The 23,877-nt window shown below is 46.2% G+C and overlaps 1 protein-coding gene across 4 annotated transcripts in view; it reads left to right on the top strand.

Moving 5' to 3' along the window:
* The first annotated feature begins 1,627 nt into the window (after nucleotides 1–1,627).
* The window catches only part of LOC144156073 (protein O-GlcNAcase-like), a 50,165-nt gene continuing 27,915 nt past the window's right edge, over nucleotides 1,628–23,877 (top strand). Inside the window, exons 1-11 of one of the 4 annotated variants that reach the window (XR_013319688.1) lie at nucleotides 1,628–2,156; nucleotides 3,693–3,744; nucleotides 5,533–5,630; nucleotides 6,172–6,302; nucleotides 6,380–6,548; nucleotides 8,512–8,610; nucleotides 9,167–9,442; nucleotides 12,163–12,876; nucleotides 13,305–13,361; nucleotides 18,914–18,999; nucleotides 22,111–22,215. Coding sequence is in view for 2 of the 4 variants with exons in the window: in XM_077687860.1 (XP_077543986.1) it covers nucleotides 2,075–2,156; nucleotides 3,693–3,744; nucleotides 5,533–5,630; nucleotides 6,172–6,302; nucleotides 6,380–6,548; nucleotides 8,512–8,610; nucleotides 9,167–9,442; nucleotides 12,163–12,876; nucleotides 13,305–13,361; nucleotides 18,914–18,999; nucleotides 22,111–22,215 (1,869 nt within the window). In the remaining 2 variants the exon portion in view is untranslated. The remainder of the gene's footprint in view (nucleotides 2,157–3,692; nucleotides 3,745–5,532; nucleotides 5,631–6,171; nucleotides 6,303–6,379; nucleotides 6,549–8,511; nucleotides 8,611–9,166; nucleotides 9,443–12,162; nucleotides 12,877–13,304; nucleotides 13,362–18,913; nucleotides 19,000–22,110; nucleotides 22,216–23,877) is intronic. The other 3 variants (XR_013319689.1, XM_077687860.1, XM_077687861.1) reach the window with 3 other exon arrangements.

Below are 23,877 nucleotides of genomic sequence, written 5' to 3'. Positions count from 1 at the left end.
TTACATATCACTTCAGTGTCCCTTTAAAGAAATGCTCTACCTTTAATTGTTTTAAACTGGTCACATTGTTGTCTGCAAGATGTTAATGAAAAAAAAAAATCACTGGGAGTGCAACTGAGAACAAATAATGACATTTTGGCCAATTGCGCCCCCCCCCCCCCCTTCAAAAAAAAAAAAAGTGGATTGGACTGGGACAACTTCATTGGGGCCTGCGAATAAAGTCCTATTGCTGGGTCATCATGACTTGGCCGGAGTCGTCACCGCAGATGTAGCCACCCGGCTAGGTTCCCCCGCTCCCCGTCACCGGGTCGCCGGGGTCGGTCCCTTTGCATGGACAGCGCCACGATGACTCGCTGGACAGCCTGGGGTTGTAGATTTTGATCTTCAGTCCGCACCGCCTCCTCGAAGGGAGGCGGCATCCTTCTTGTGTTTGATTCGTCCGGGTATGCGAGGCACCTATATATAGTTCATGCCACAAGCTACGTGCAGCACTGTGGAGGCTATATTGTTGTCATCATTCCGGCCACTGAGGGCGCCTAACACACCGTGAAGGTAAGTTCCTGCATATGCTCCCGTAGGGAGCATATACAGGAACTCTACGTGAAGGCAGAGCCTTAATAGTAGTATAGAAGGCTCTGCGTGGAGGGGGCCTTGAAAGGCGATTTCCTTCGCCCCTTTCGGCAGGTGGAACCCCAAGGCCCCGGCGCTTGTCGCTTTCTTCGCGGTGGGTTCCCACCGATGACGCTGCAAATATTCTGCTGTGATGCTTGTCTTAAATTGTTCTATTTATTGCGCTTATCTTCGAAGCCAAAAAGCACCCATGGAACGAAGGACAGACAGAAGGAACAAAAACATATTTTTCTGGTGCAGGTCCAGCTGTCCCAATTGCAGCAGAAAGTGCCAAGCCCAAGCATATGCTTGTTGCATCTGCTCCATTCTTGGAGCTGATTCTTCGTAACCGGGCCGTTATTCTCCGGTTCCTGAACATTTTTGGGTCTTTCCCTGACTCTTCGTGTTGCCTGTGGCGTCAGTTTGCAATGTTCGTGAGTTATACGTTCTAACAGTTCTTGTATTTGCTCATCCGCTGTTACCGCTGCATCTGGGATTCTCGTCTTCCAAAAGGTCGGTCCGAGACTGGTATACCGGCCCCGGGACAGCATCCCCCGAATTTTGTTTTCCCAAGCGCCCTAGTTCAGGTAGTCTTCTTGGGAAACTGTGGCCAAGGCTTCTCCGCTCTGGACGTCAACAAAATGACGTAAAAAGAAAATGAGGTTAATCAAAGGTGGCCGTATTTCGAGCATCTCCCGTGACGTCAGTTCGCGACACTATAGCGCGGTGGTTTCAAAAAAGCAACCGAAAGGGTTAGGTGACTTTCCAATGAAGTTAACATGTTTTCCGTTGTGTTGAGCGCATGGTTATACGTCGTCACAGGCCGCAGTTCAAAGCGCGATATTTGATACGTTCTTCCTCCCGCTTATCGTTCCCGCGCGTTGCACTGCCATGATTTAATTAGTGGAATTGCGAAAGGTGGGGCGGGGGGTACAAAAAAAGCGCAGCGAGTCTTTACGGTTTTTCTCTTCGTCAGCTTCAAAAAGCATGCACATCAACGTACTGCGCTGCATTTTTTTTTCTTTTCGTATGTATCCTTGCGACTTCTGTGGTACCAATTAACTGTTTTTCCGACTGGAAAAGGTGGTCAAATGTGGTTCTTTCTTTTCTTTTCGTGGTTTGCTGGTTTACGCGACAGTTTGTTTGCTTTTACTTCGTCTTCGTTGGCTGCAGCCGCTGCTGCAGCGCCTTACGGCGGTTGTGCGAGCGAAGCAGGATCCCGAATATATCCGGGCAGAGATCCGGGCACCACCGCTGTGATACGGTGGTGCAGTTCGTGCCTATTTTTGTTCTACCCGTAGTTCCCTCCCCACCCCAGAAATTTATTTTTCAAGTATTGTGACCAGCATGGAGTTTGGGGAGGAAATTCGGGGCTAACATGGTTTTTTTACGACCAAAAAGTGGGCGCGGAAGCTACTGCAAGGCCTGATCCCGAGCCAGCGCTCGCCACCGGAGGGAAGCAAAAATGGGCGAAGATACGTCGTCCGTGGACCCGACCAGCAGTTTAAATTCACGAAACCACAACCTAGTGTGTGGTGTCGTTGAAGGTAAGCGGATCCATTCGACAGTTTGAGTTGGCCTAGAAGCTCTCGGCGATTCCCGTCTGGTGTCTGGCTTCTCTGGACACCGTGCTCCACATCCAAGTATGCCGCGGCGCCATTGGGATGCATTAACGGCGCTTGTAGCCGTGGAATAATCCATTATCACTCATTCATTCGTTAAAAAAAAAAAAAAAGAAAAACGCTTCCGAGACGGCCAACTTGGCGGCGGAGTAGCGCCATTGCTCATCATCGGTACGTTAGAAAGGCGGGTTGGTTGAATTCGATAACTACAGATCATTGCACCTGCATCCACTTGCGTGTTCGCGCTTGTGTACCCCAGCAGATACCGCGGTAACATTCAATCTTTTCTGCAGGAGATGAATGAAATATTCGTTGCAGAAGCTCAATATCCCGGCCCGGGATATGTGTTGCTGCACCACTTGGCGTAACTGAATGCAAAACAGTGCTAATGAACGGGACAAGAAAAGACAATACACAGTGCATAGTTGCGCCACTTGGCTTGCCGCCTCAATCGGCTGTGCCATTGCTAGGTTGTGCAGTTGTGCTTGGCGTTTATAAATAACAGTAACGAAAACTACTCGGAAATCTTTTTAGGCTGCGTCAGATTTTTAGCTAATAGGCAGTTTTAGCATATCGTTGCCGTGTTTGCGTTACCGTTTACCGTGTTACCGGAAGCCGCTGGCGACGGTGAAGCCTGTGCCGGTAAATTACCGTTCGCGGTAACTCTCGCGCTGCGCAGTCGACTCCCGCAAACACGGTAAACGGTAACGGAAACACGGTAACGATATGCTAAAACTGCCTAATGGAACGCGCTGTAGAGGATTTACGCAGCCGAGCAAATCCGACGGCAGCCAAGGAAGCATTCAGCACCCCAAGAAACACAACACATTTTTTAGTAGCCAAACAAAGCCCAACAAAGGCCTTTTTTAGTTGTCATTTTGCACTGCTCCAAAGCAGCTCCATATTTTATTTGTCTGTAGAAGCCTGTAGAAGCTTAATGGCGGGACCTATTTGGGGTTGCCCTGGAACTGCTCAAAGCTGCTCGGGGCAGGCAAAAAAGAGACCACAAAATCAAACAAAACATTGTGGACCAATTCAAGCTTGCAGAGCCTCAACCCAACCACATCAGAGTTTACTGAATGCAGTATGGCTTTCCAGTGGGTGCTGTGAAAGCTGTAGTACATTCAGTTCTGCGAAAGCTCAGTTCTATAAAAGCGACAAGTGCAAGCCCACAAAATTTCTTAGCGGATGACGCTGGCACTACGGTGTGTTTTGTGGGCTTGCATATTTTCTCGCCCACGTAACTGAATGCAAAACTGCGCTAATGAACGGGGCAAGAAGAGGCAATACCCAGTGCATACTGCGCCAGTGCATAATGCGCTAGCTGCTGCCAAATGGCATTTCAATATGCACTTGGAATGGGATCAGTCACTTTAATTCCCAGGATGAGGGCCATTCAGTGACATTTTGGGAAATAGGTGCAGTGCATTAATTCCTCCGTTCCTTTTTTTCCAATGCCAGGATTTTATGGACGCCCATGGACCACCGAGCAGCGCAAAGACCTGTTTCAAAGGCAAGTGCATCAGAATGCTTTTAACACCGGTAACGCTTGCATGCAATTAAATTAGCAGCGGTGGTGCATTAATGCCATTTGGTTGCCATTATTAACAGTTCTGAAAATTCTGTCTATGCTTATTTAAAATAACCATATTCCTCCAACCCCAAAGTGGGACGGGGGTGGGGGGGTGTAAAGAAGAACGTGGTGCAATTAAATGACAAATTGCACTTTGTATTACTACATTTGCACCATGTGGTAGTCCTGGTCCTCCAGGTTTTTTCCTGGCCTATAACTGATACTTGTTGTTTGAATGAATTTCCCTCAACAGTTCATTTTTTATGATGTTTCGTTAGTTCCTTTGGAACTCGAGTAAGTGAGGTACTCAATCTGCGCATGACACTCACACGTCTTGTGCAGATTCACCTTAAGCAACAGCATTGCTTTATGTGTGGTCAAATGAAGCTGAGCCTTCTCTGCAATCCGCATCTTATTCATCAAGAAAAACACCCTTTCCACTGGTGTGTTTGTGCCTGGCAAGGCACATCATTTGTTTAAGTACTGAACCACATTCACTCACCACTCCTCAAACGCAGAAGGGTGGGCTGGATGGCTGTTGGTACACTGTAACTTCAAGAAAACAGCTCATACGTTGGAACTAAGCAAGAGAAACACCACACAGGCATTGTGTTGTTTCTTGCTTCGTCCTGTCGTCTGCGCTGTTTTCTTGAAGTTCCTGAAACGATTTTTTTGGCTCTTCCATTCCTCCAGCTTTTCATTCGTGACCAGTCTTCGGCAGTAACTAGTTACTAGCAACGCGTTACCGGTAACTAGTTACTTTTTTCGGTAACTTGTAACTGTAACTAGTTTATTTAAAGTTAAAGAAACTGTTAACTGTAACACTGTTACTTTTTTACACAGTAACAATAAATGCCGTTACAGTTACCTCCTTGTTTAAAATGATAGTCACAGCAATATTCGCTGATGGCCGACGATTCTTTCAATTCATCTTTTCGATTCTTCGGACTTTCTTATTTCCCCTGTCATCTCCACTCTTCACATTTCCACAACACGGCTGCCCTCGCGGTTTAGGAAAGGAGGTAATTATCTTCCCTGCAGATGACCGAGGTCTAGGGTCAGTCTTTAAGGAGAATTTGTAAACTTTTCCTTCGTCTTGAGTCGAGCTGAAACAAAAACACAAAGAAACTGGAAATTACACCTTCGCATAGGAGGAAGCTGGCCTGCCCTTGTAAAGGAATACCACTGCAGGAAGCCCACCGAAAACGGGAACCCATAGGCATACCAAGGGTGCATCAACCAAAAAGTCTATCCACAACACAACGATTGTTGGTGTTGGGGTTGAGTGTGCTCCCATGTGGGCTCCCTTCATCTAGGGTTTTACAATGTGCAATTTCGACTACCCGCGTGCCTTCGTACGTTCTTAATAAATGAACCTTATCGCTTGTTTTGTGCTCTATTGCTAAGTTTTATACAGTAACGGAAAAGTGACGACGTTACTTTATCGCAGTAACTGGAACTGTAACAATTTACTTTTGGAAACTCTCGAACTGTAAGTTACTTTTTTGGCTTAGGGAACTGTAACTGTAACACTGTTACTTTTTACTGGTAACGTGCCCATGACTGTTCGCGACACAGGGCTTGATACCCGTCTTCCATACTTTTGGCCGAAGGCGGGACAAAACACCGTCCCACTAGCAGGCTACTGGGACAGCGGGACCACAGCCGCAAAGCCGGGACATGGCGCGCCTAAATTGGAACGTCTGGTCACTTTGTTCTTATTTGCAGAATGAAGAAACTGGGCCTGAACACCTACATGTATGCACCCAAGGATGATTTCAAGCATCGAGCATATTGGAGGGAACTTTACACTGTGGAGGAAGCAGGTTGGTGTTGTTGGGAGAAATAGTTGCTTGCTGCTTTATCTGTTCAACCTTGGGTATTTTTTCACAAAGCAGCCTAATTCAGCAAAATGATAAAATAATTACCTTGTGCAAGAGTGAAAAATGAGTGTAACCTGTTTTTTTATAGATTGAGTTTGTATTTGCTTTGTGCCTATAACTAACTCAAGAGTGTATAAAGACCTTGAACTCCAACTATATTCAATTTTGTGGCGTGTTGTTTTGCAAATAGGGTAGAAACTGGACAGTTGTGGGCGCTAAATTTAGAAAATTCTCGGGGCCGTAATTTTGGCTTCAATTTGTTCACTGCGTTGCACTTCACTGGCTTGTTTTTTTCTCCTTTGTAAAACAGTAAAATTGGTAATCTCTGTATTTGCGTTTCAGTTGTGTTTAGAATGCCTTTTGACGATTTGAAAATTTGTGCTAGAGGCTTGTGGTCACCCTCACTACACTTTTGATGTGTGCTCCTTTCTGCCCTCCTGAGCTGCTGAAATTGGGTGACACATATTTTTCTATTCTCTTGTAGAACATCTGACGAACCTGATCCAGGCAGCTAAGGAAAACTCCATCAATTTTTATTATGCCCTGTCGCCAGGCCTAGACATTACGTACTCCAGTTCAAAAGAAGTGTCCTGCCTCAAGAGGAAACTGGAGCAGGTAGAGCATAGCGCGTGGGTCTGGTGGTTCGTCTTTGTAGGCTTCGCTCTGCAGCAGTTGGGGATTGGCCTTTGCAGGTGGCTCAGTTTGGGTGCTGCGCGTTTGCACTGCTCTTTGATGACATTGAGCCGGAGATCAGCGAGACAGACAAGGAGGTGTTCCAGTCGTTCGCCCATGCCCAGGTGTCTGTCACCAATGAGGTCTACCAAGAGCTGAATCAACCAAGGTTTATTTTCTGTCCAACAGGTGAGTGGGGGTGCTTCATTTCCCGTCATAGCTGGCTTTTGTACACCAAGCATATTCCGCAATCCCCAGCAGATTTTTTGGCTTCCTTTTCTGAGGCTGTTATCTTGGAGTTGAATTGAGCTGGTGCTATCTGCTTGACAGCAAGGGACGGAAATCCGTGGCCTGAAAGGTCGTGATGTGCAACTTTGTCACCTTTTGCTTGGATGCAAAGGTGCCCTTGAGAATATTTCTAGCACTGCTGGTCTTAGTGGCAGTGCATTTCGTTTGAGGTCACTGTTTTTAAAAGCACAAATGTCTGCCTATTGGCTGGCACGTAGTTTCATGCTGTTGCAGACTGTGGTGCTGCAGTCATCAGTTGCCACGAAAGTGGGGAGTGCTGGCTCAGTGCAAAACGTAGTACATCACGATTTGCCAGTATAAGCAATCCATAAGCATGCTGCATTTCGGCCAGCTTACTACATTGCAAAGTGTAGGAACACGGTGACTGGTGGGGGACGACTGACCAGTGGTACCCGAGAGGTTTGCAGAAAGCCATTACTGTTAGTGCTACCATGAAGTCTCGCTACAGTTAAAAAAAAGTAGAATAAATGACCACACAGGGCGAACTCTGTTTGCGACGACTGACACACATGTTGGCAAGCTAATGTCCCGCGAGCGGCCCTTGGAGGGATGTCTTCTCATTTTTTTTCCCTTGCAGAGGCAAGAGCATTGTGCAGGCTAGTTCTCTCATTTAGTTCCCACAGTGTGGGGCGAGCATCAGGGCAGGATGGGGCAAGAGATGTGGCACTGGTGCCACGCCAGGTGGGTGGGCAAGGCAGGCATGAGGTCTTCCCTTGTGTGGCGGCATTTTTTTTTTCCCTTCAAGGGGACGTGTCTGCATGGTGGGTTTTTTCTATTGTATATTTAAAGTGGGTGGATGTTGAGACTGAAGCTAAGCTTAATCACAGCATTACGGAGCATAAACTGGGATATCACAGTTAAAAAAAGTACTAATTGCTTCAATACTTCCACCGAAAAAAGAAAAAACAGCCAGTGCTTGCCGCTCTCCTGAACGTGTTGTGCACTTATAACAATGACACGATCTCCAACGCATCATGAACGTCACATCTAGTTTCAGTATTCGAAGGAAGAGAGAAACGGATATGCCCACAAAGCCTCACAATGTGTAGCGTTTAGCCCCCAGAAACTAAATAGGAGGTGCATGCACACAAGGATGGTGTGTTCTTGGGGTGTGGCATGAAACTTAAATGCACCTCTGTGGCCGTACATGTATGGTCACCAAGTGCTATGCAGGGTGCATCATCACCACTATGAGATATTGTTGTGATAGTGAAAGTAGAGCAGCCTTGTGAGGATTCTATTGGGTAGCCCTGCATGCCACTTTAGGGGGTTATTTTGAGCAGCAGCTCTCCTGGATTTCTCAAGCATCTAAATATATTAGTTGTACTAACATAGAGAGGCAACCCTAAAGGGTGGGCCGGCTTTGTGGCTGTCAAACCTCGTTTACATTTTACTGGGAGAATAGCGAATTCTATCGGCGTTCTTGAGAATGTTCTTTAAGCCCTGTGGCTTTCTCCTTGATCTTGAGTGAGAAGTTGCAACCAGAACATCAGTATAAAATTTCAGGTGTCAGCATGTGCCGTGTTTGCCTGCACTTGGGGTCCTTCCTATACATTTGATGCTCGTCTGCCGTTAGTAAAATGAGTATGGTTCTCTATTATGGGTTATACGAGATGGCCGTTTAGTGTTGTGCATTACAAATTCGGTTCTTTAGTAAGATTTAACTGAATTTTAGATTCCAATGTTCTCTATTTCATTGTGTGAATTGCACAAAGAAAAAAATAAGCTTTCCAGCTTGACTATTCTTTTTCCACATTGATAAAAAATATTAGTTAATAAGCAGACAATTTTTTTATTTGAAAGGAGCTGTTCGTACCTTGTTTCCCTGTCCTCTATTTTTTAGAGTACTGTGCTGCTAGGGCTGTTCCAAATGTTCAGAGCTCGGAGTACCTGAATACAATTGGCCTGAAGCTGATGCCCGGGATAGACATCATGTGGACAGGTAAGGTGTTGAACTGTGGTTGCTGTTTTAGGCATTAAGGGCAGCTGCCCTTTCCTAGAAATGATAGTTGTTGCTTTCTCTTCAAATGCTTCCTTTGTGGGTATTGTCTTCAATCATTGTGCTGTTACAAGGGCTACGCGACTTGCTGAAAATGTTACTTATTCCGTGCCCACTTCAAATCCTTGCCATCGTTGATGTCCTCGAAAGAGTAATTTCAGCAGCTGTCACGCAACACATTGCTCACATAAGGCTGGCGAATTTCAGCTGCAGCAGTGAAAATGTTTCACAACTGCTACAGGAATGACGGTGTAAAAGTAATGTTGACTGCGTGTGAGGGCTCTGCTGTGCAGAACCAAGAGCAAAAGAGCACAGCTCTCTGTTGCGTGCAGTCCAGCTGCGGCATGAAGGAAAGTAGTGAATGCATTTTTTTTATTAACCCCTTTTCGCTAGCAGGGAACAGTTCTCCTCATTTCTCTTCTTGGAAACTCCTGTCGGTTCATCACCTCTGAGCACTTTTTTTTTTTTTTTTCCTGGTTTCCTCTGTCTGATATTGCAGGCCACAAAGTGATCTCGAAAGTAATCACGGTCCAGTCAATCCAGGAGCTAACCGAGGTGTTGCGTCGGCCACCAGTGCTGTGGGACAACCTTCACGCCAACGACTATGACCAGAAGCGCCTGTTCCTGGGACCATACAGCGGCCGGTCGACAGACCTGGTGCCCCATTTGCGCGGCGTCCTGTCCAACCCAAATTGCGAGTTTGAAGCAAACTTTGTTCCAATTCACACCCTGGCCCAGTGGAGCAAGTGCAACAGTGACGGGAAGACTGACATGAGTGAGCCTCTTTCTCAGTGTATGGCGGCATTCACGTCATTTGTAATGCTGTGCTTATTCTTGAATACCGATACATCGTTTGGAGGCGCAGGAGTACAACTGCAGTTGTCTTTTAAATTCGAATTTGTTACTATTTACCCATGGTGTAAGCTGTGTTAGAAAAATGTCTATGGATTACCAGCTAACTTGTGAGGTTCAGAACTGTGAGTGCGAAGGGGCTGCGGAGTTTAGAAATGGGGCTGTTTGGGGGCTCAGTGGCTTTGGCATTGTGCTATTGGGCACAGGGTCACGTGTCGATTTCTGACTGCAGAGGCAGTTTTAGTGCAAAGGCAGTACGAGCTTACCAACGTAAATTTTGCCTCTGCTTGTATGGAACCTCCTCTTAGCGAGGGAGGAAAAAAAAGTACTCTTGAAGTTAGGGTCAAACTTGGGTCCTCTTGTTTTCGAAGCTGATGCTTTACCCAACATGCCACACAGGCAGGATGTCCTCTATAGGCGAAATTTTGGATGATTTTGGATGATTGACAAAATGATTGATGGTGATCTGTGCAGCGCACATTGCTGCAGACGCTGCTGACGTGGTGCATGCTGGAGCATGAGCGGGAATTTGGAATTGCTCGGAATAAAAACTTTGACTTGAAGGAAAATTAGTACGAGAAAATGTGCTTTTGCACAGAATTCCATGGTTGGCACATGGTTGGCATCTTTTGTTTCTCTGGTAGAGATAAAAGACAAAAATGCCTGTTCGTACTAGATTTTGGATTGAAGATCCCTAGATAACATAAATTACTACATAGTAGCTTTCCACTATCTATGGCATACCTCCTAGCCCAGGTGCAGCATTGGCATATGAGAGCTCATTTTGAACCCCCCCACCCCCCCTTTTTTTTTCTGCTGCGTTCCTGGAAAAAATTTTGCCCAAAGCATAGAAAAATTTTGTTCTTCAAAACAAAAAAAAAAGCTATTTTGATGGAACCTGAATGAAACCAAAATGTTTTATTTTTCGTTTGGGAGCAGAACTGAGAAGTCTGCTTTATGGTTTTTGGTTTTATCACATCATTACTAAATGAGATGACAAGCAACCCCATGACAATTCATGTGCCTAACCTAGCCCGTACACTTTATGATCATGGGGATCATGGGGGAAAAATGAGTGGTACTTGCTTATACCAGCAGTGTAAAAGTGACCACGAAGACAACATGCAGCCTTGCTTCAATCAAAAGATGGCGGTGGCAGATAGACGTGCCATGTTTAGCGCAAACGGCAGCTTATTAGGCTAGGTAATTAGGAAGGAAAAATGTAGATAGATGTATTGTGCCTAGTGAACCCACAGATGCCCTGGAGGCACTTCTCAAGAAGGATGCTGAGAATGGGATGCAGTTTCAGGTGATAACTGTGTTATGCCCTCTCAGCAAAGCTTGTTTTCTCAAACTTCGTGACGAGGAGCTGCAGCTTCCAAGAGACACTGCTGGGTTTAGTTCTGAAAAGAAAAACGTGAGTGCTACCAGGACTCTACACTGAGCACAAGTAGCTCTTGGCATACCTAGGTGCTCTCAGCGCTAAAGTTTGTGCTATCAGACTGAATGAATCTGTCGCAAAGCACGCTTGACAGGCTACTTTTGAGGTCACCTTGCTCCAAGGCACTGTTCAGGTATGATGTGCCTATATGCATGTACTTCTATACCGCAAGACAAAAGCACCGGTCTTTTTATTTACTAAAATTAAAAATATATACAGGGGGTGTTCCCGAATGTGTTTTCGTAATTCGTACTGCATTATTACTACTCATAGCAGTAGTCTTTGGATGTTTCGGGGTTTGGTAAGATTAAAAAATCAGTCCTTCCATCCTGTGAAGAGGGAAGTCCAACAAAGCTGGATCTTTGGTGGGATTTGCTATGTTGGGGTTTAGCTATATTGGGGATTTGCTACGTTGGATTATAAGGGCAGTGGTGTGATCTCTACGTCACAGACTAAGGGCACACGCAATTGGTGGGTAGAGACAATGACGTTTTATTATAGCGTGGGTACATCGAACACGGCGCAGGCTCCAGTGAGCCGCACAGGTAGCTGCCTAAGAGCGTGCGGGATTATCAAAGAGGAGAGAGACGCCGCACATGACGAGGAGTATACTTGACTCAGGAAACACGCGACGGCGGTGGAGTACAAAGTGGGGCTGTAACTGTACTCTCTCCGTAGATGGCCATGCTTCACTGGGCAACACACAGTATGGGAAGACCAAGTTTACACCAAACCTGGTAAAGTTGGCTTCACCTCTAAACAAAGTGCTCCTGGGAGGACGTTTTCCAGGGGCAATATAAGCTGTCTTGTATCAAAATATGGAGGCCGTAGGACCTTTTTAAATTTCTAATTGAATTTTTTCATACACCGAACACATGCCGCCAAGTAAAGCATCCACACTACTCCGAGAACCTGGGTTATTAGACATATATAGCTTCGCTGTAAAAGTTTCTTTTTGTTTTACTAGTTATTTTTTGCTCTGTAACGGGTCAAACTGTTATCTGGAGCTTAACTGGAACTGAACCATTTAACTCTGAGTGATGTGAGAACCAGAACAGAAATTATTACGCTCACTCACCCTGCTCAAAACACCTGGCTCCTTATTAGGGGCTGCATCGCACACTGACTTGGTGTTGGCACCCTGTCAGCCAGAGATAAGGTGTGGGCAGTTGGCTCACTCTGGCGTGCTTGTGCCCTTTCAGGTGAGTCTGTGAGTGCAGACATCCGACTTGAGACCGAGGGGGAAACAGAAGAGGTGACGTCGCACCTGGGGCCCCACACGTATCACCCGCGCAAGGCCCTGCGGGCGGCCCTTGTGGACTGGATGCCGGAGTTCTACCGGACTAAGAGCGCGTACGGTCGGCTCCTGTCCGGTGCCTTCCTGGCCGGCGGGGGCGCGCCCACGCCGCCAGTTCCCAGTAGCAGCCACCTGGAGGAGGCGTCCACCTTCCAGCCTCTGTCGAGCGAGCTGGTCAACTCGCTGGTGCAGCCGGCGGCGCTAGAACCCATGGACTGCCACTCTTCCAGCGAGGCCATGCAGACGGAAGACGCGATTGATGACAGCCGGCAGCTGGTGCTGGACGACTTGGCCCTCCTGGTGGACCTCTTCTACCTGCCCTTCGAGCACGGACTGCAGGGGGTGGCCTTCCTGCAGGAATTCCACTGGCTGCGGGCCAATGGCCACGTGGTCTGGGAGCGGCGCAAGCGGCCGGGCGCCAAGACCGAGCCGGGGGGAGCGGAGCTCGAAGAGTGGCGCAAGCGGGCTGCCAAGTTTGACCAGATGACTCAGGCCGTGGGCCGGCTGTCCTCGCGCCTCACCTTTGTGCCCAACCGAGCACTGTTGTATGACTTCTACCCGTACATCTGGGACATCAAGGGGGTCATCTCTTTGCTGAACTCGTACGTCAAGTGGATAGGTGAGTAGGCAGGGCAGAGTGCGGCGCCGGGGACCCTCCTGGCCAGAAGGTAGGCGCCCCTGCGGGCCTCAATGACTGCAGCCATTGGGCTAGCTGGCTACTGTGTGCTAGTACTTTTACGAAAGTGAACCTCCATCTTCACCCTTTTACAGTGTTTCTTTGCTGTTAGTCACCCTTTGTGGCAAATATTTTTAGGGGTAAAGCTAACTTAATAGGTGGGGAGGCAAACCTTATTTTTTAGTTTTATTACCTGTGAAGTATGTGGCCGCCGGGAGTCGTGACCTGTGCCTGCGAGGAAGATGGCCAGTTTTGTGCAGCCGGGGTAATGGTTGGCTGCAGCTGCTGCAGTGGAGGAGGTGCAGCCAGAGAGGCGCGGGCTCCTGCTGCTCTAACTCAAGTCTCCCTTCTTGTCTCCATGTTCTTCCTAGCTCTGGGAGACGTGCCGTGCTCTTCCACAATGGCCTTTGCTTCGCCATCATTCACATGTACGCACCTGGTTATTCCTCTTTCTTCTTGTTCGTATGATGTCCCCGTTGTTGGGACCCCATTCCCATTGGCCTTGACTGAAGTTACAGATGCTCCCTTCTGCCTAGGTCTGCGAGTGATGCTGGCATGGCGTGCTCATCAGGCCGCTGCAGCAGGATAAAATGAGCCGCGGTTCAGCTGTATCTGTGGCGAAGTTTCTTGTAGCAGTGCCATTTCCCGGAGAAGGGTTGCAGGCAGCAAATTATTACTTAATATATATATTTTTTTTGTCTCAAGTAATGTTTCATGCTCAGCGGCCACAGCACTGATGCGACTGCTGCATTGTTCTCTGAGCAAAGCATTATGACGAGGTGGATTGGAAGGCTAGTTAAATCTTTGTGACGTAACAGAGCTTGAAAGACTGGAAAGATGGTGCGGTGTCTATTTCCTTGTCTTTCATTATAGACCGTTGTCTTTGGGACAGCTGCCATTGTGTCTCAGTGGCTAAGGCATTGGGCTGCTGAGCTCAAGGACGCGGGTTTGATCCCGGCCGCGGTGGCTACTTGTCTGATGGAGGCTAAAAGTGAAAATGCCCATGTGTCAAGGTTTCGGCATACGTTAAAGATCTTCACGGGGTAAAAACTAACCCGGAGCCCTCCACTACGGCAAACCTCATAGCCCAGGTGTAGCTCCGGCGCGTTAAACCCCACAATCAGTCAATCTTTGGGACAGTTACCGTGAGCCTCAGACAAGCTTTAAGGGCTGTGGAATCTTGCGGTGACGCATTGCCTGATCTACCAGTTTCCCACAGTTTGTGCTCGCGCTACTCATTTGGTGGTGTTTCAGCTTACTATAATTTTTATTTTGTGTATGTAGCACCTGCATTGTCATGCTGAATTTACTGGAGCTGTTAATGCATGCGAGTGGTGGTGCTCCAAGTAAAAGAGGTCCTAAAGCATCTTCTTTAGTCCTATGGATCACATAGTCTCGCAGAGCAAAGCTCAGGTAATCTCAAGTAAACGAATTTTGTTAGCGTGATCAGTATGAGCAGAATTATTGCATGCCAAAATAGTGCTTTTTTTTTTTTTTGCTTCTTTCCCATCTCAGTTGTAACACTGCAGAACTAACGGTGCATTGGCTGGGGGTGACGACTGGCCTTATCTTGTACATGTCTTCGTACAACTTCCTGTTTGTGCCTTCATTTCATGCATTTCACTAGAGCTCTTCGTAATAGGGGTGCCATTTTTTATTTGCACAACCACGTTGTGGCATCATCAACGCTGGCACTCGTGAGTTGTGGTCATAGCAGCCTTGTGTAGCCCTCAATTACAAAGCGGAGTAAGGTCGGTTGCACCAAATGCTTCAGTACTTGCACTGTTTGATGACGTTTGAACGCATGCTGCTGCAATCCACAAAGTGCATGCACGGCCTTGTGACAGAACCTGGGATAGGGCACCCTTAGAACAGGGATGAGCATTAGTGAACACGCTAAACTGTAAGAATGCTGCAGGCTATAATTATAAAGGAGAAGTGTTTATGTTGATGAATAACAAATGATGCAAGAATGATGCTTGTGCACGTGAAATCACTGTTGCACAAGTTTGTTTACTATGTTCAATTGTGTTTCAGGACCCCTTTAATGGGGTGCACGCCTATGGAGCTTGCTTTAAGTATGCTGTCATAGGAGGGGGGTTGTGTGGGCTCACAGGGGCAGGCTTCCAGTGTGATGAAGCTTATAACGGTCTTGCCCATTCTGAGTGCTCTAATTACATCGAGAAGGTTGGTTCAGCCCCAAACTGCTTGCTCGCTGAGTCGTTGACTCGTGTGACCCTCATAGGGGAATCAGTGGTAGGGCAGGTAAAAGGTGCATGGAAGCACAGGTGGGCGACAGTAGAGCAAATTGCACCTTTTTGATGCAATCACGTTTTCCTTTGCCAGGCTGTGCCAAAACAGCATGAAGGCTTGCATTTATGCCAGTTTTTAAAGGGGCCGTGCAGACAAAATACACGTTTGTTTTATTTGAAGGATTTGGTGTTTTATACTCCTCCCAGCACTCGTCCGACAGCAAACGATGCTTTATTCACTGAGAAATTAATCAATGTAAGTTAAAATTTTGATTCTTGCGCCAAATCGTGTTTCGTGACATCTGCGATGATGTAACCAGGACAGGTGTTCAAGTGAACGATAGTACGCTGTTTTGTCTCCGGTGAACTTCAGAATGCCTTGTTTACCGGAAGTTTTCCTAGATGGCGCCACCACACTGTGCAGGACCACTTTCTGTCCTTCCTTTGTTTCTGGCTGTATTTTCACCTGATGCGTTTTTGTTACAGCGGGTAGTAGTTGTTTCGTGAAACATGGAGTATGCTCAACAAACAGGGTTACGTAAGACTATGTCAGTTATGCAAATCGGTCAGTGTCGTTTGAGACAACCCCAAAGTGCCAGACTGCTGTGCAGCTATAACAAGCGTAATGCATGCAGTACCATTAGCAGTACGTACTGGTACTTCTATGTTTACGTGTACTTCCATAACTTACATTGTTTACTCCACCATTCTTACTGCTATGAAATGAATATGCATTACATTTAAGCGATAATAGCTCGTTCTGCAAGCTCATAAGCCCTGCCTAACTTGTTTGCTTTTGCCCGCCTCAGCCAATCGCGTATGACGTCATAGGTTCTGTTGCGGAAAATGAGCTAATGGGTCGCATGGCCATTCCTTTTTTTCTTAATTATGTAGCTTTTTTCAGTGAAGTTTATATTAAAAGTTGTCAGTATGACGCTAACGAGGCAATGTTTCAAATGAACCAAACTTGTGTTTGGTTCCATGGCCTCTTTAAAGGACAAGCTTGCAATGTCATCTTGCCTTGTGCAGTTGTTGCAAGTGAACCACCTTTGTTGTTTCGTGAATGTGATACCGTGCTCACTGCAGTTCTCGGTCACCAGCTCTCAGAAGCATCATGGTCAGGCTTTCAATTAATAGAAGAGCATGTATTTAAACATATTCCAGAGTATATTATGCAGGCGCCTGCTTGCTTGGTGCTTCAATCGTAGTGTTATCTCCCGTGTGATACTTGCCGACATTTTGGGCCGTGTTGCTTGCATTTGCTTTGCTGCTCTTGCATCGGTTGTTTGATTCTTGGTGCTACGTGTTACAGAGTGGCAGTATGCAATTTGCACTGGCACCATCTGTGGCTAGCACAGTTTTGTTCAGCCAGTATTGCTCGGTAGGCATTTCTAGTGATATACAGAGCTAACGCAGCTTTGTGTGGAGCCTTTGGTTGTCCTTGTGCCAAGATTTTGGTGCATGCTAAGGATCCCCAGGTGGTCTAAATTCATGATCGATCACTTTGGCGTGCCTGATAGCCCAGGTGTAGCTGCACAGTGCGAGTCTCTAATTTGAACCTTTCTCCGAGTGTACCGCAGAAGGGAAGTGTATCTGGAATAGAAGGCACGGGTCATGTAGCATTGTCCTATTCCTCTAGCCCACTTAGTACAAACACTGAAATATAATGGTTCAGATGGGCTGGGTCTCATGTACTGAGCGTTGAGCTAGCACTGGCGGAATGCTTGCACAGGTAATACCCGGCTTTGCCCCCCATTTCTTCACCGGTGGGTTTAGGTGGGATTTTCGAGGTATGTTTTTTTTTAATGCCCAGTTTATGCTTGCGTAGTTTTTGCACAAAAGCCAGAGAGTATCTACTTTAATTGCATTTTTTCCCCTCTGCTTATTATTCTAAGGCATTTTGCAGAAAGAGGTCTGCGGAAATCAGTGACATGCATGTGCACTTAGTTATTATTTTAATAAGTTAGTTGCCGCAGTGAATTGCCATGACTGGATGTATGCCTTTAAAATGTATAAATTATATTTAATTAAGTGAATTTATCACTGATTTACCCTCTCTGTGCCCTTTGCAACCAAAACACCTAAAAAATGAAGAAGTTCCTGCCCATATGTGCTAAGCAGCCAAGACAACAGCAGTAGGGTAGCAGTGGAGTAGCTAAAATTTATGTGCCTTGTTCTGTTGCCTTCTCTGTTATCAACAGCATTAAAGCACCCTTTGGGTCACTTTCCTGTATGTCTGTGGATAGTTCATGGCCTCACATCTGCCATTGAGACCAGGCAGAATTGACCCATGCTTCTTGTATTCTTTCCTGACTGGGCTTTAGATTACATCTGTTTCAACGAGCAGAGCCTAAGTTAATCTTGGCTTAAACCAAAAACACTTGTAAAAAGCACTGTGCTAAAAAGTGCGGATGAGGTTCAAGTGAGCATCTTGCAGTGTGTAGCTGAAAGTCGGCATTCTATTGTCTCTATCGTCTACCTGAGGCCTGCACTCTTGCTCCACCAACAGTACTTAGTCTGAGGAGTGCTTGCAGCTTGTTTTTCACACGTTTGCTAATGATAGTCACGTTCAAAGTGGTTATAAATGAAGAACAGTCCAGTGCCTGCCCTGATTGCCTTTCCGCTGCATTTTGCTGCTTCTTTCTGGCACTTTTTTTGGGTTTGGTTCACAGGATTTATGAGTTGCTGAAAGAAAGCTCCATCTTATCATGTCAGTGTACCGTTCCACTTCCGCTTTATTTACCCTGTACTCATATCTAGCTCGTATCAGTGGTTCATATCTGGCATTTTCCCAGCAGTGGGGCCCAGACGGTCCTTGTGGCAGTTTAAAGTGCAATGGAAGGAATGGGGTGGCAGTGTCTTGATTGGCGCACAAACCCTGTTGGTTAATTTTGAGTTTTGAGGGGGGGGGGGAATGGTGGTGTGTTTAAAATTCTAACCCTGAAGGCCTGTGGGGAATGGGGATTGCCATAGCATTCATAGTGGATGTTTTCTGTAAAGCTTAACCCTATGCAGTTGAGGACATTTTGAAGCCAGTAGGTAGTCTGTGACTGTGCGAGGTAACTGTTGAGTAAAAAAAATCTCATTCATTCAGCATTTATCTCTAGGTTCCTGTCCTTTCTTGTATACTTTATTGAGTCATTCATTCATTTATTGAGTCATTCATGTGAAATGTTTCAAAACATTTTCTAGTTGGTGCTTTTAAGTTGGTGTTCTTGAGGAGCAGCTGTAACACTCACTTTACATAAGTAATCATTGCTTTTAGAGGGTTTATCGCTTTTTACCCTACGTGTTGGCAAAGAAGTTTACATCAACATAAGGTTTGCTTATCTGTGCTGAATGAGTACTATGCCATTCCCTGTAAATTTGCAACAACGAAAAAAAGAGCAGCTTTTTTAATGGCAAAAGTGCGAACCTTTCAAGAGGGGGTCGGAGCATTTGGTTGAGCAATGCCTCGAATTTGGAATTTGACCAAAACAACAGTTCTTAGGTGTAAAATCAGGCCAAAGTAATGTCTGCAAGTTATGAACAGGCTGGAGAAGTGGGGCTGCACTCTAAAAATAGACATTAGAGGCACTTGAAGGGAAGTTCAGCTGCTTTTGCATTGTTGGTGCCTGTGCTGCCATGCCAGCCTGTTATGCAGAAGCAGTGCCCTTGCTGCTGAGGGCAAGCAGGTATGGTAGTGCACATCATTACTAATTTCACCACGCTTTCCTTTCATTGTGCAGGGTTTTCAAAGGGGTACAAAGAGGCATTCATCAGTGGCGAGCAAGAGCCCTGGCTGTTTCGTGGTGGACTGACAGCTGAGCTGCAGGTTAGTACAACTCTATCTTGCTTGAGTGAGTGTACTTTCAACATTTGTTACTGTGCTTGTGGGCATGTATAGTCAGTATGTTTGCACTACATGGTTATAAATTGTGTGTGTGTATCTGTCATAATAATTGTAGCACCGCTGTCGTTCTCTTTTGCGTTGCTTACTGCACAGGAGTACAGTGCATTCTCACCTGTGGCGTGCTTTGGTGCATGTTCAAATTACAAACTGAAAGTGCCCTGCCAGTATTGGGTCCGGCTTGCTCAGTGATGCTTCCCTGTCTCTTAATACCGTTGAAATTTTGATCAATTTATGTACAATGTTATTACAAAATGCTACCATGCTTATCAGTCAGTCACTTTGCTAATAGTACGTGAAAAGTAATGCAGTTATTCTAATTTTAAAAGAACTGTTTCAAACAGATACATGACAAACCTTGAAAAGACAAATGAGTGATTATAGGAAAACCTTACCACTTTCAACGGTGTCATGAAAACATGCTGTACATTGATTGATAAAATGTCAACAAGTACTAGTAGTTTCATACAGTAGCTGACCGTTTTTTCGGACTCCAAAAATTCGGACTTTCTGGATATTCCGGACTTTCCGATGGAATCACCAGTTGTCCCATAGGAGCAATATAAATGAACAACAGATCTTTCGGACAAAATTTAGACAAGCCAAAAGTTAGATTTTCCAGACTAAATTTCGTGCGACAGAGCCACGGTGCGACTCTAGGACGACGCCATTTTGAATCCAAAGCTACCTGGCTAGCTTTGGATTGGATGGGGATTGGTTTGACTCCCACCGGGGTAATGAACTTTCATCTCGGAGGTCATAATTTTGCATGTAGTCTGCGGCAGAAGCACTGTGAAAGCTGGAAATGGGTCATGTGTGTGCAGTTTTTTTAGAGACCACGGCGGATTGCCAACTTGCGCAACACCAGCATGGACTTTCCCGCTGCCATTATATTTGTTGAGTTTGCTCCAGTGGACGGCAACCTAGTGTTGTGCGCGTAGCTGACAGACGAGATTGTGCGCCATATGAAGACACTCCCGACCACCTGCAAACGTCAACGCAAGACATTGCCGATGCTTTGGCGTTGTTGTCCAGTGTTTATGAAGAAAATGCGACGCTTACAGAGATGCAAGCAAATGTTCTCACACAAAGGAGTAATCTAAGGCCAGGAACCAATTGTCATTTCTTCAGTCCTATTTAACTAAAATAAACTGCAGATTTTTTGGACTGCTCTTTTATTCGGACTATTTTTTCGTTTTCCTCAAGGTCCGAAAAATTGGTAGGCTACTGTAACTGTCAGTTGTAGCACGCTTGTTGGCCATGTTTTGTGAAGCAGCAAAGCATGTCAAATAATAAATATGAGGTGTCTCCCTGTCCTCTGTAACCTCCCCAACTTTCAGTGCTCTATATGTAGGATTTAGCTATGCCACTCCAATCTGGTGTAGTAGCTCATTGAAGTTATGGTGTTGCACGTCTGAGCACAAGGTCATGGGTTTGATTCTGGCTGGCTGGGGTGGCTTTTTCCTGAGCGAGGTGGAAAACCGTCGTGTGTTTGAGATTTTGCTGTGCGTCAAAGATTTCCAGGTGATCAAAATTGACCCAGAGTTTGCCACAATGGCATGCCTAGTAGCCCAGGTGTAGCTTCGGTGCGGGAAACCCCAGTTTGGATTTATGAACAAGTTGCCTGTATCCTGTTTAGCTCGCTAGAGGAAAGGGACACCCAGCTATGCCTGTACTCAAGATATGGGAGGATACTGTGCTAGATCTACGGACAGTGCTCAAAAAGGACTGAGTATCCACACAGCGGTCATTGCCGTAACATGCGAACGGCGCACTTGCATGGTGGTCGTAATTAGCATCCAAAGGTCTTTGACAAGATCACTGCATGTGGCTGTCAACAAGGTTTACTAACAAGGCTGGTCCCCGGACTTTGACCAACAACAGTCGGAGACCCGAGCGACTGTGATGGGGCAGTTCTGCAAGCTGTTACGATTCAGCGCACTGCTACCCTGTGCGTGCGTGATACAAGTTTGGTGCACTGTGGTGCGGCACAGCATACACCAGGAGTCTGGGAATGCATCACGAGTCTTATGGAGGGTGTTCTTGTGTGTTTGTACTCTTTTTGTGTTGTGCGCAGAGCGCTGGAAGGCTGTGGACCATTGACACTTTTGTGTATAAATTCTCATCCTCGGGTGGACCGAGTTTGTTCGCTGCGGGCCCTCGTTACGAGCATTGCTCTGCCAGAGTCGTGCTGTAAGCACGCCAGCGGGCTGCTGTTCCTGTATTATTGCTACTCTCATATCGCCGTGCATTCAACCAGTTAAGTTTTCCTCTCAGCTCTTCGTCATTCGAAATGGAGGCAGCTCTCTTGCTTGCCGCTCGTCCACCACGCTATCACTACATGATGGAGGTGACAGCTCAGTTCTGGGGTGCCTTTGCCAATGTAACAGTGCTGAAGTGGGGCTGCAAAGAACATAGGTTTAAACCTATAATGGCCACCTTCCTGATGCCGCTTGTATGTGACGTGAATGTGCCAAGCGGGGGAAAGTACGCCATACAGGGGGTTGACGTGATAGGACAGCAAAATGGTGGCATGAAGTTTGCCTGTATCTGCGACATGCCCAGTAAGGAAACAGTATTTTTATGAAAAATTGCTTTTTATGAAAAATTTTTATGAAAAATGAATAGTAGAATAAAATATGCACATTTTCTGTGAAGTTTTGCAAGCCCAAAGTTTATTGTTGAAAATGGGAATTGAAATTGCACTTCTTCAACCATGCATTTTGGGGCCACATAACCTCTAAAATAGCAGGGATAGCTAAGTGTGAAACAGCCCTTATTGCATTCTCATGTTCATCCAGGTTATATAGGTAAAAGAAGGATAATAAGCACCCATTCAACTGTTTTTCTTTTTTGAAGCCTAACAAAACTTACAAAAAATGGGAATATATTTCATATACATGATCAGCGCCCTGTAACACATTCCTAAAAATTTGGGAACAGCTCGAATATTTAAAAAAAACTTGCGAAAGACCCATAAGTACCCTTAACTGTGAAAAATTTTGTACAATTCCTACCAATGTTGGCATATTTCAGAGGATGCTGCCATTGGAAAGTGTGAGTGACCTCTTCCTGTACAAGCCTCCTGAGTCTCCAAGCAGCAAGACGTACACCATACGGCCGTACCTCCCCAGTGATGAGGTGAGTGTAGTACTGCACTTGTGTATTTGGCTCCCATTCTTTTATAGCGGTCTCTTACCAAAGTTTAGAACAACGTTAAGCACAGCAAAGAAGATGGACGTCGAAGACAAGGACCGGCGCTACTTACAACTGAATTTTAATAGCTACGGATGGACATGTTGACCACAGAGGTTCATCACGCCACTGTGCAGCCCACCATGCACCTTGTCATACACGCATGTGTCATGAACGTCTTTGCAGCAAAACTTACCCCGTGAGAAAAGGAAAGACGAAATGCCTCGTTAATCACTGGAACCAGTACGCGTGTTGCGCGGAAGGGGTGGTCTACAAGTTACCCCTCTCTTGTAAATGTTGGCCAGGCGGGTCGGTGCCTCAACACTCGCTTACAGGAACATTTCAACAGAGTACAGGAAGGCAAAGATGGTAATTTGGCTAATCATAGCCAAGAGTGAGATGACTACAAGCCTCTGTACGATGCGTGTACCGTGATATATCAGTGCACACGAGAGATTGTCAAGGCTGCGGAAATGATGCGGATTAGTGACTGCATAAGCACGACGTCCCTATCTTTGGCCTAGAAGGAGCTGGAATTCTGGGATGGGCGTTAATTGTTGACACATGCGAGTATGACGGGGTGTGTAGTGGACTGCACAGTGGCGTGATGAACCTCTATGGTCATGTGAGAGTGTTCTTTTTCTATTTATGTGTTTCTTTGTTTTTAAAATTCAGTTGTAAGTAGTGCCGGTCCTTGTCTCCTACGTCCTTTGTCTTCTTTGCTGCAATTGAAGTTGTTCTAAATAAAGTACCAACTAGCTCGTACCCATATGTTGTTAAATCTTTTGTCTTTCTAAATCCTTTTAAAGGGACACTAAAGTGATATGTAAACAATGCGGGATTACTAGCGCAAATTGTAGTCCGGAGTCCCCAGGCCATGTTTCGACCACTCTTGGCGCGTTTACGCGATTTTATTTAGTAGAAAAATTAATTCGAAAATGCTGTCCTCCTCTCTTTACGCTCGCCCATTTTCTGTGGCGTTTTTGTGTGACGTCGGGAGGAGCCGAGCTCGCAATTGGCTGCGCTACTGCACGGCTCCCCGGCTTTCAGACAGAGTCAGTCGGCCCAGCATTTCGTCCGCCGGCCGCCGACGGGTCGTCGCAATTCGTTCGCTCAGTTGAAACGAAGCCAGGACACGTTTGTGAATGGAAGAATGTGCCTTTCTTTACTTGGTTAGTTTGTACACTGTATCTAGCTCTAAGTCAAGGTCGCTTCACACAAGCGCTGCACAAGCGCACATGCGACACTTCGCTGACTGGTACGCCAGTAGGAAAATACAGTGTAGACCATTTATAACGTAACCGCTTATAGTGCGGGACCGGATATAACGCGGGTTTTTGCGACCACCGGTTTGCCTCCCATAGAACTCAATGCATAAGCATACCGCTTAAGATGCGGTTGGCCGAAGCACAATACCGTTTATAGTGCGGTTTTTCGGCGGGTCTGCTGATCGACCGGCGCACCTGAGGCATCGTTTTAGGGTAGCAAAAAAAAAAAAGAAAGGATGAAATCGGCCATCTGACGCAGCGTGCACCCCTTGCGCTCCTCTAACGTAGACACCCAAAGAAAAAAAATAGGCACCCTTTAGTTTGTGCGTACCTGATAACC

This window comes from Haemaphysalis longicornis, unplaced genomic scaffold, assembly GCF_048455015.1.
Source record: "Haemaphysalis longicornis isolate Haplotype H1 unplaced genomic scaffold, Haemaphysalis longicornis Haplotype H1 scaffold_1, whole genome shotgun sequence".
In the NCBI taxonomy this organism is placed as follows: domain Eukaryota; kingdom Metazoa; phylum Arthropoda; class Arachnida; order Ixodida; family Ixodidae; genus Haemaphysalis; species Haemaphysalis longicornis.
The sequence above is the reverse complement of the archived record's forward strand: the minus strand, read 5'-3'. Positions and strand labels throughout refer to the sequence as shown.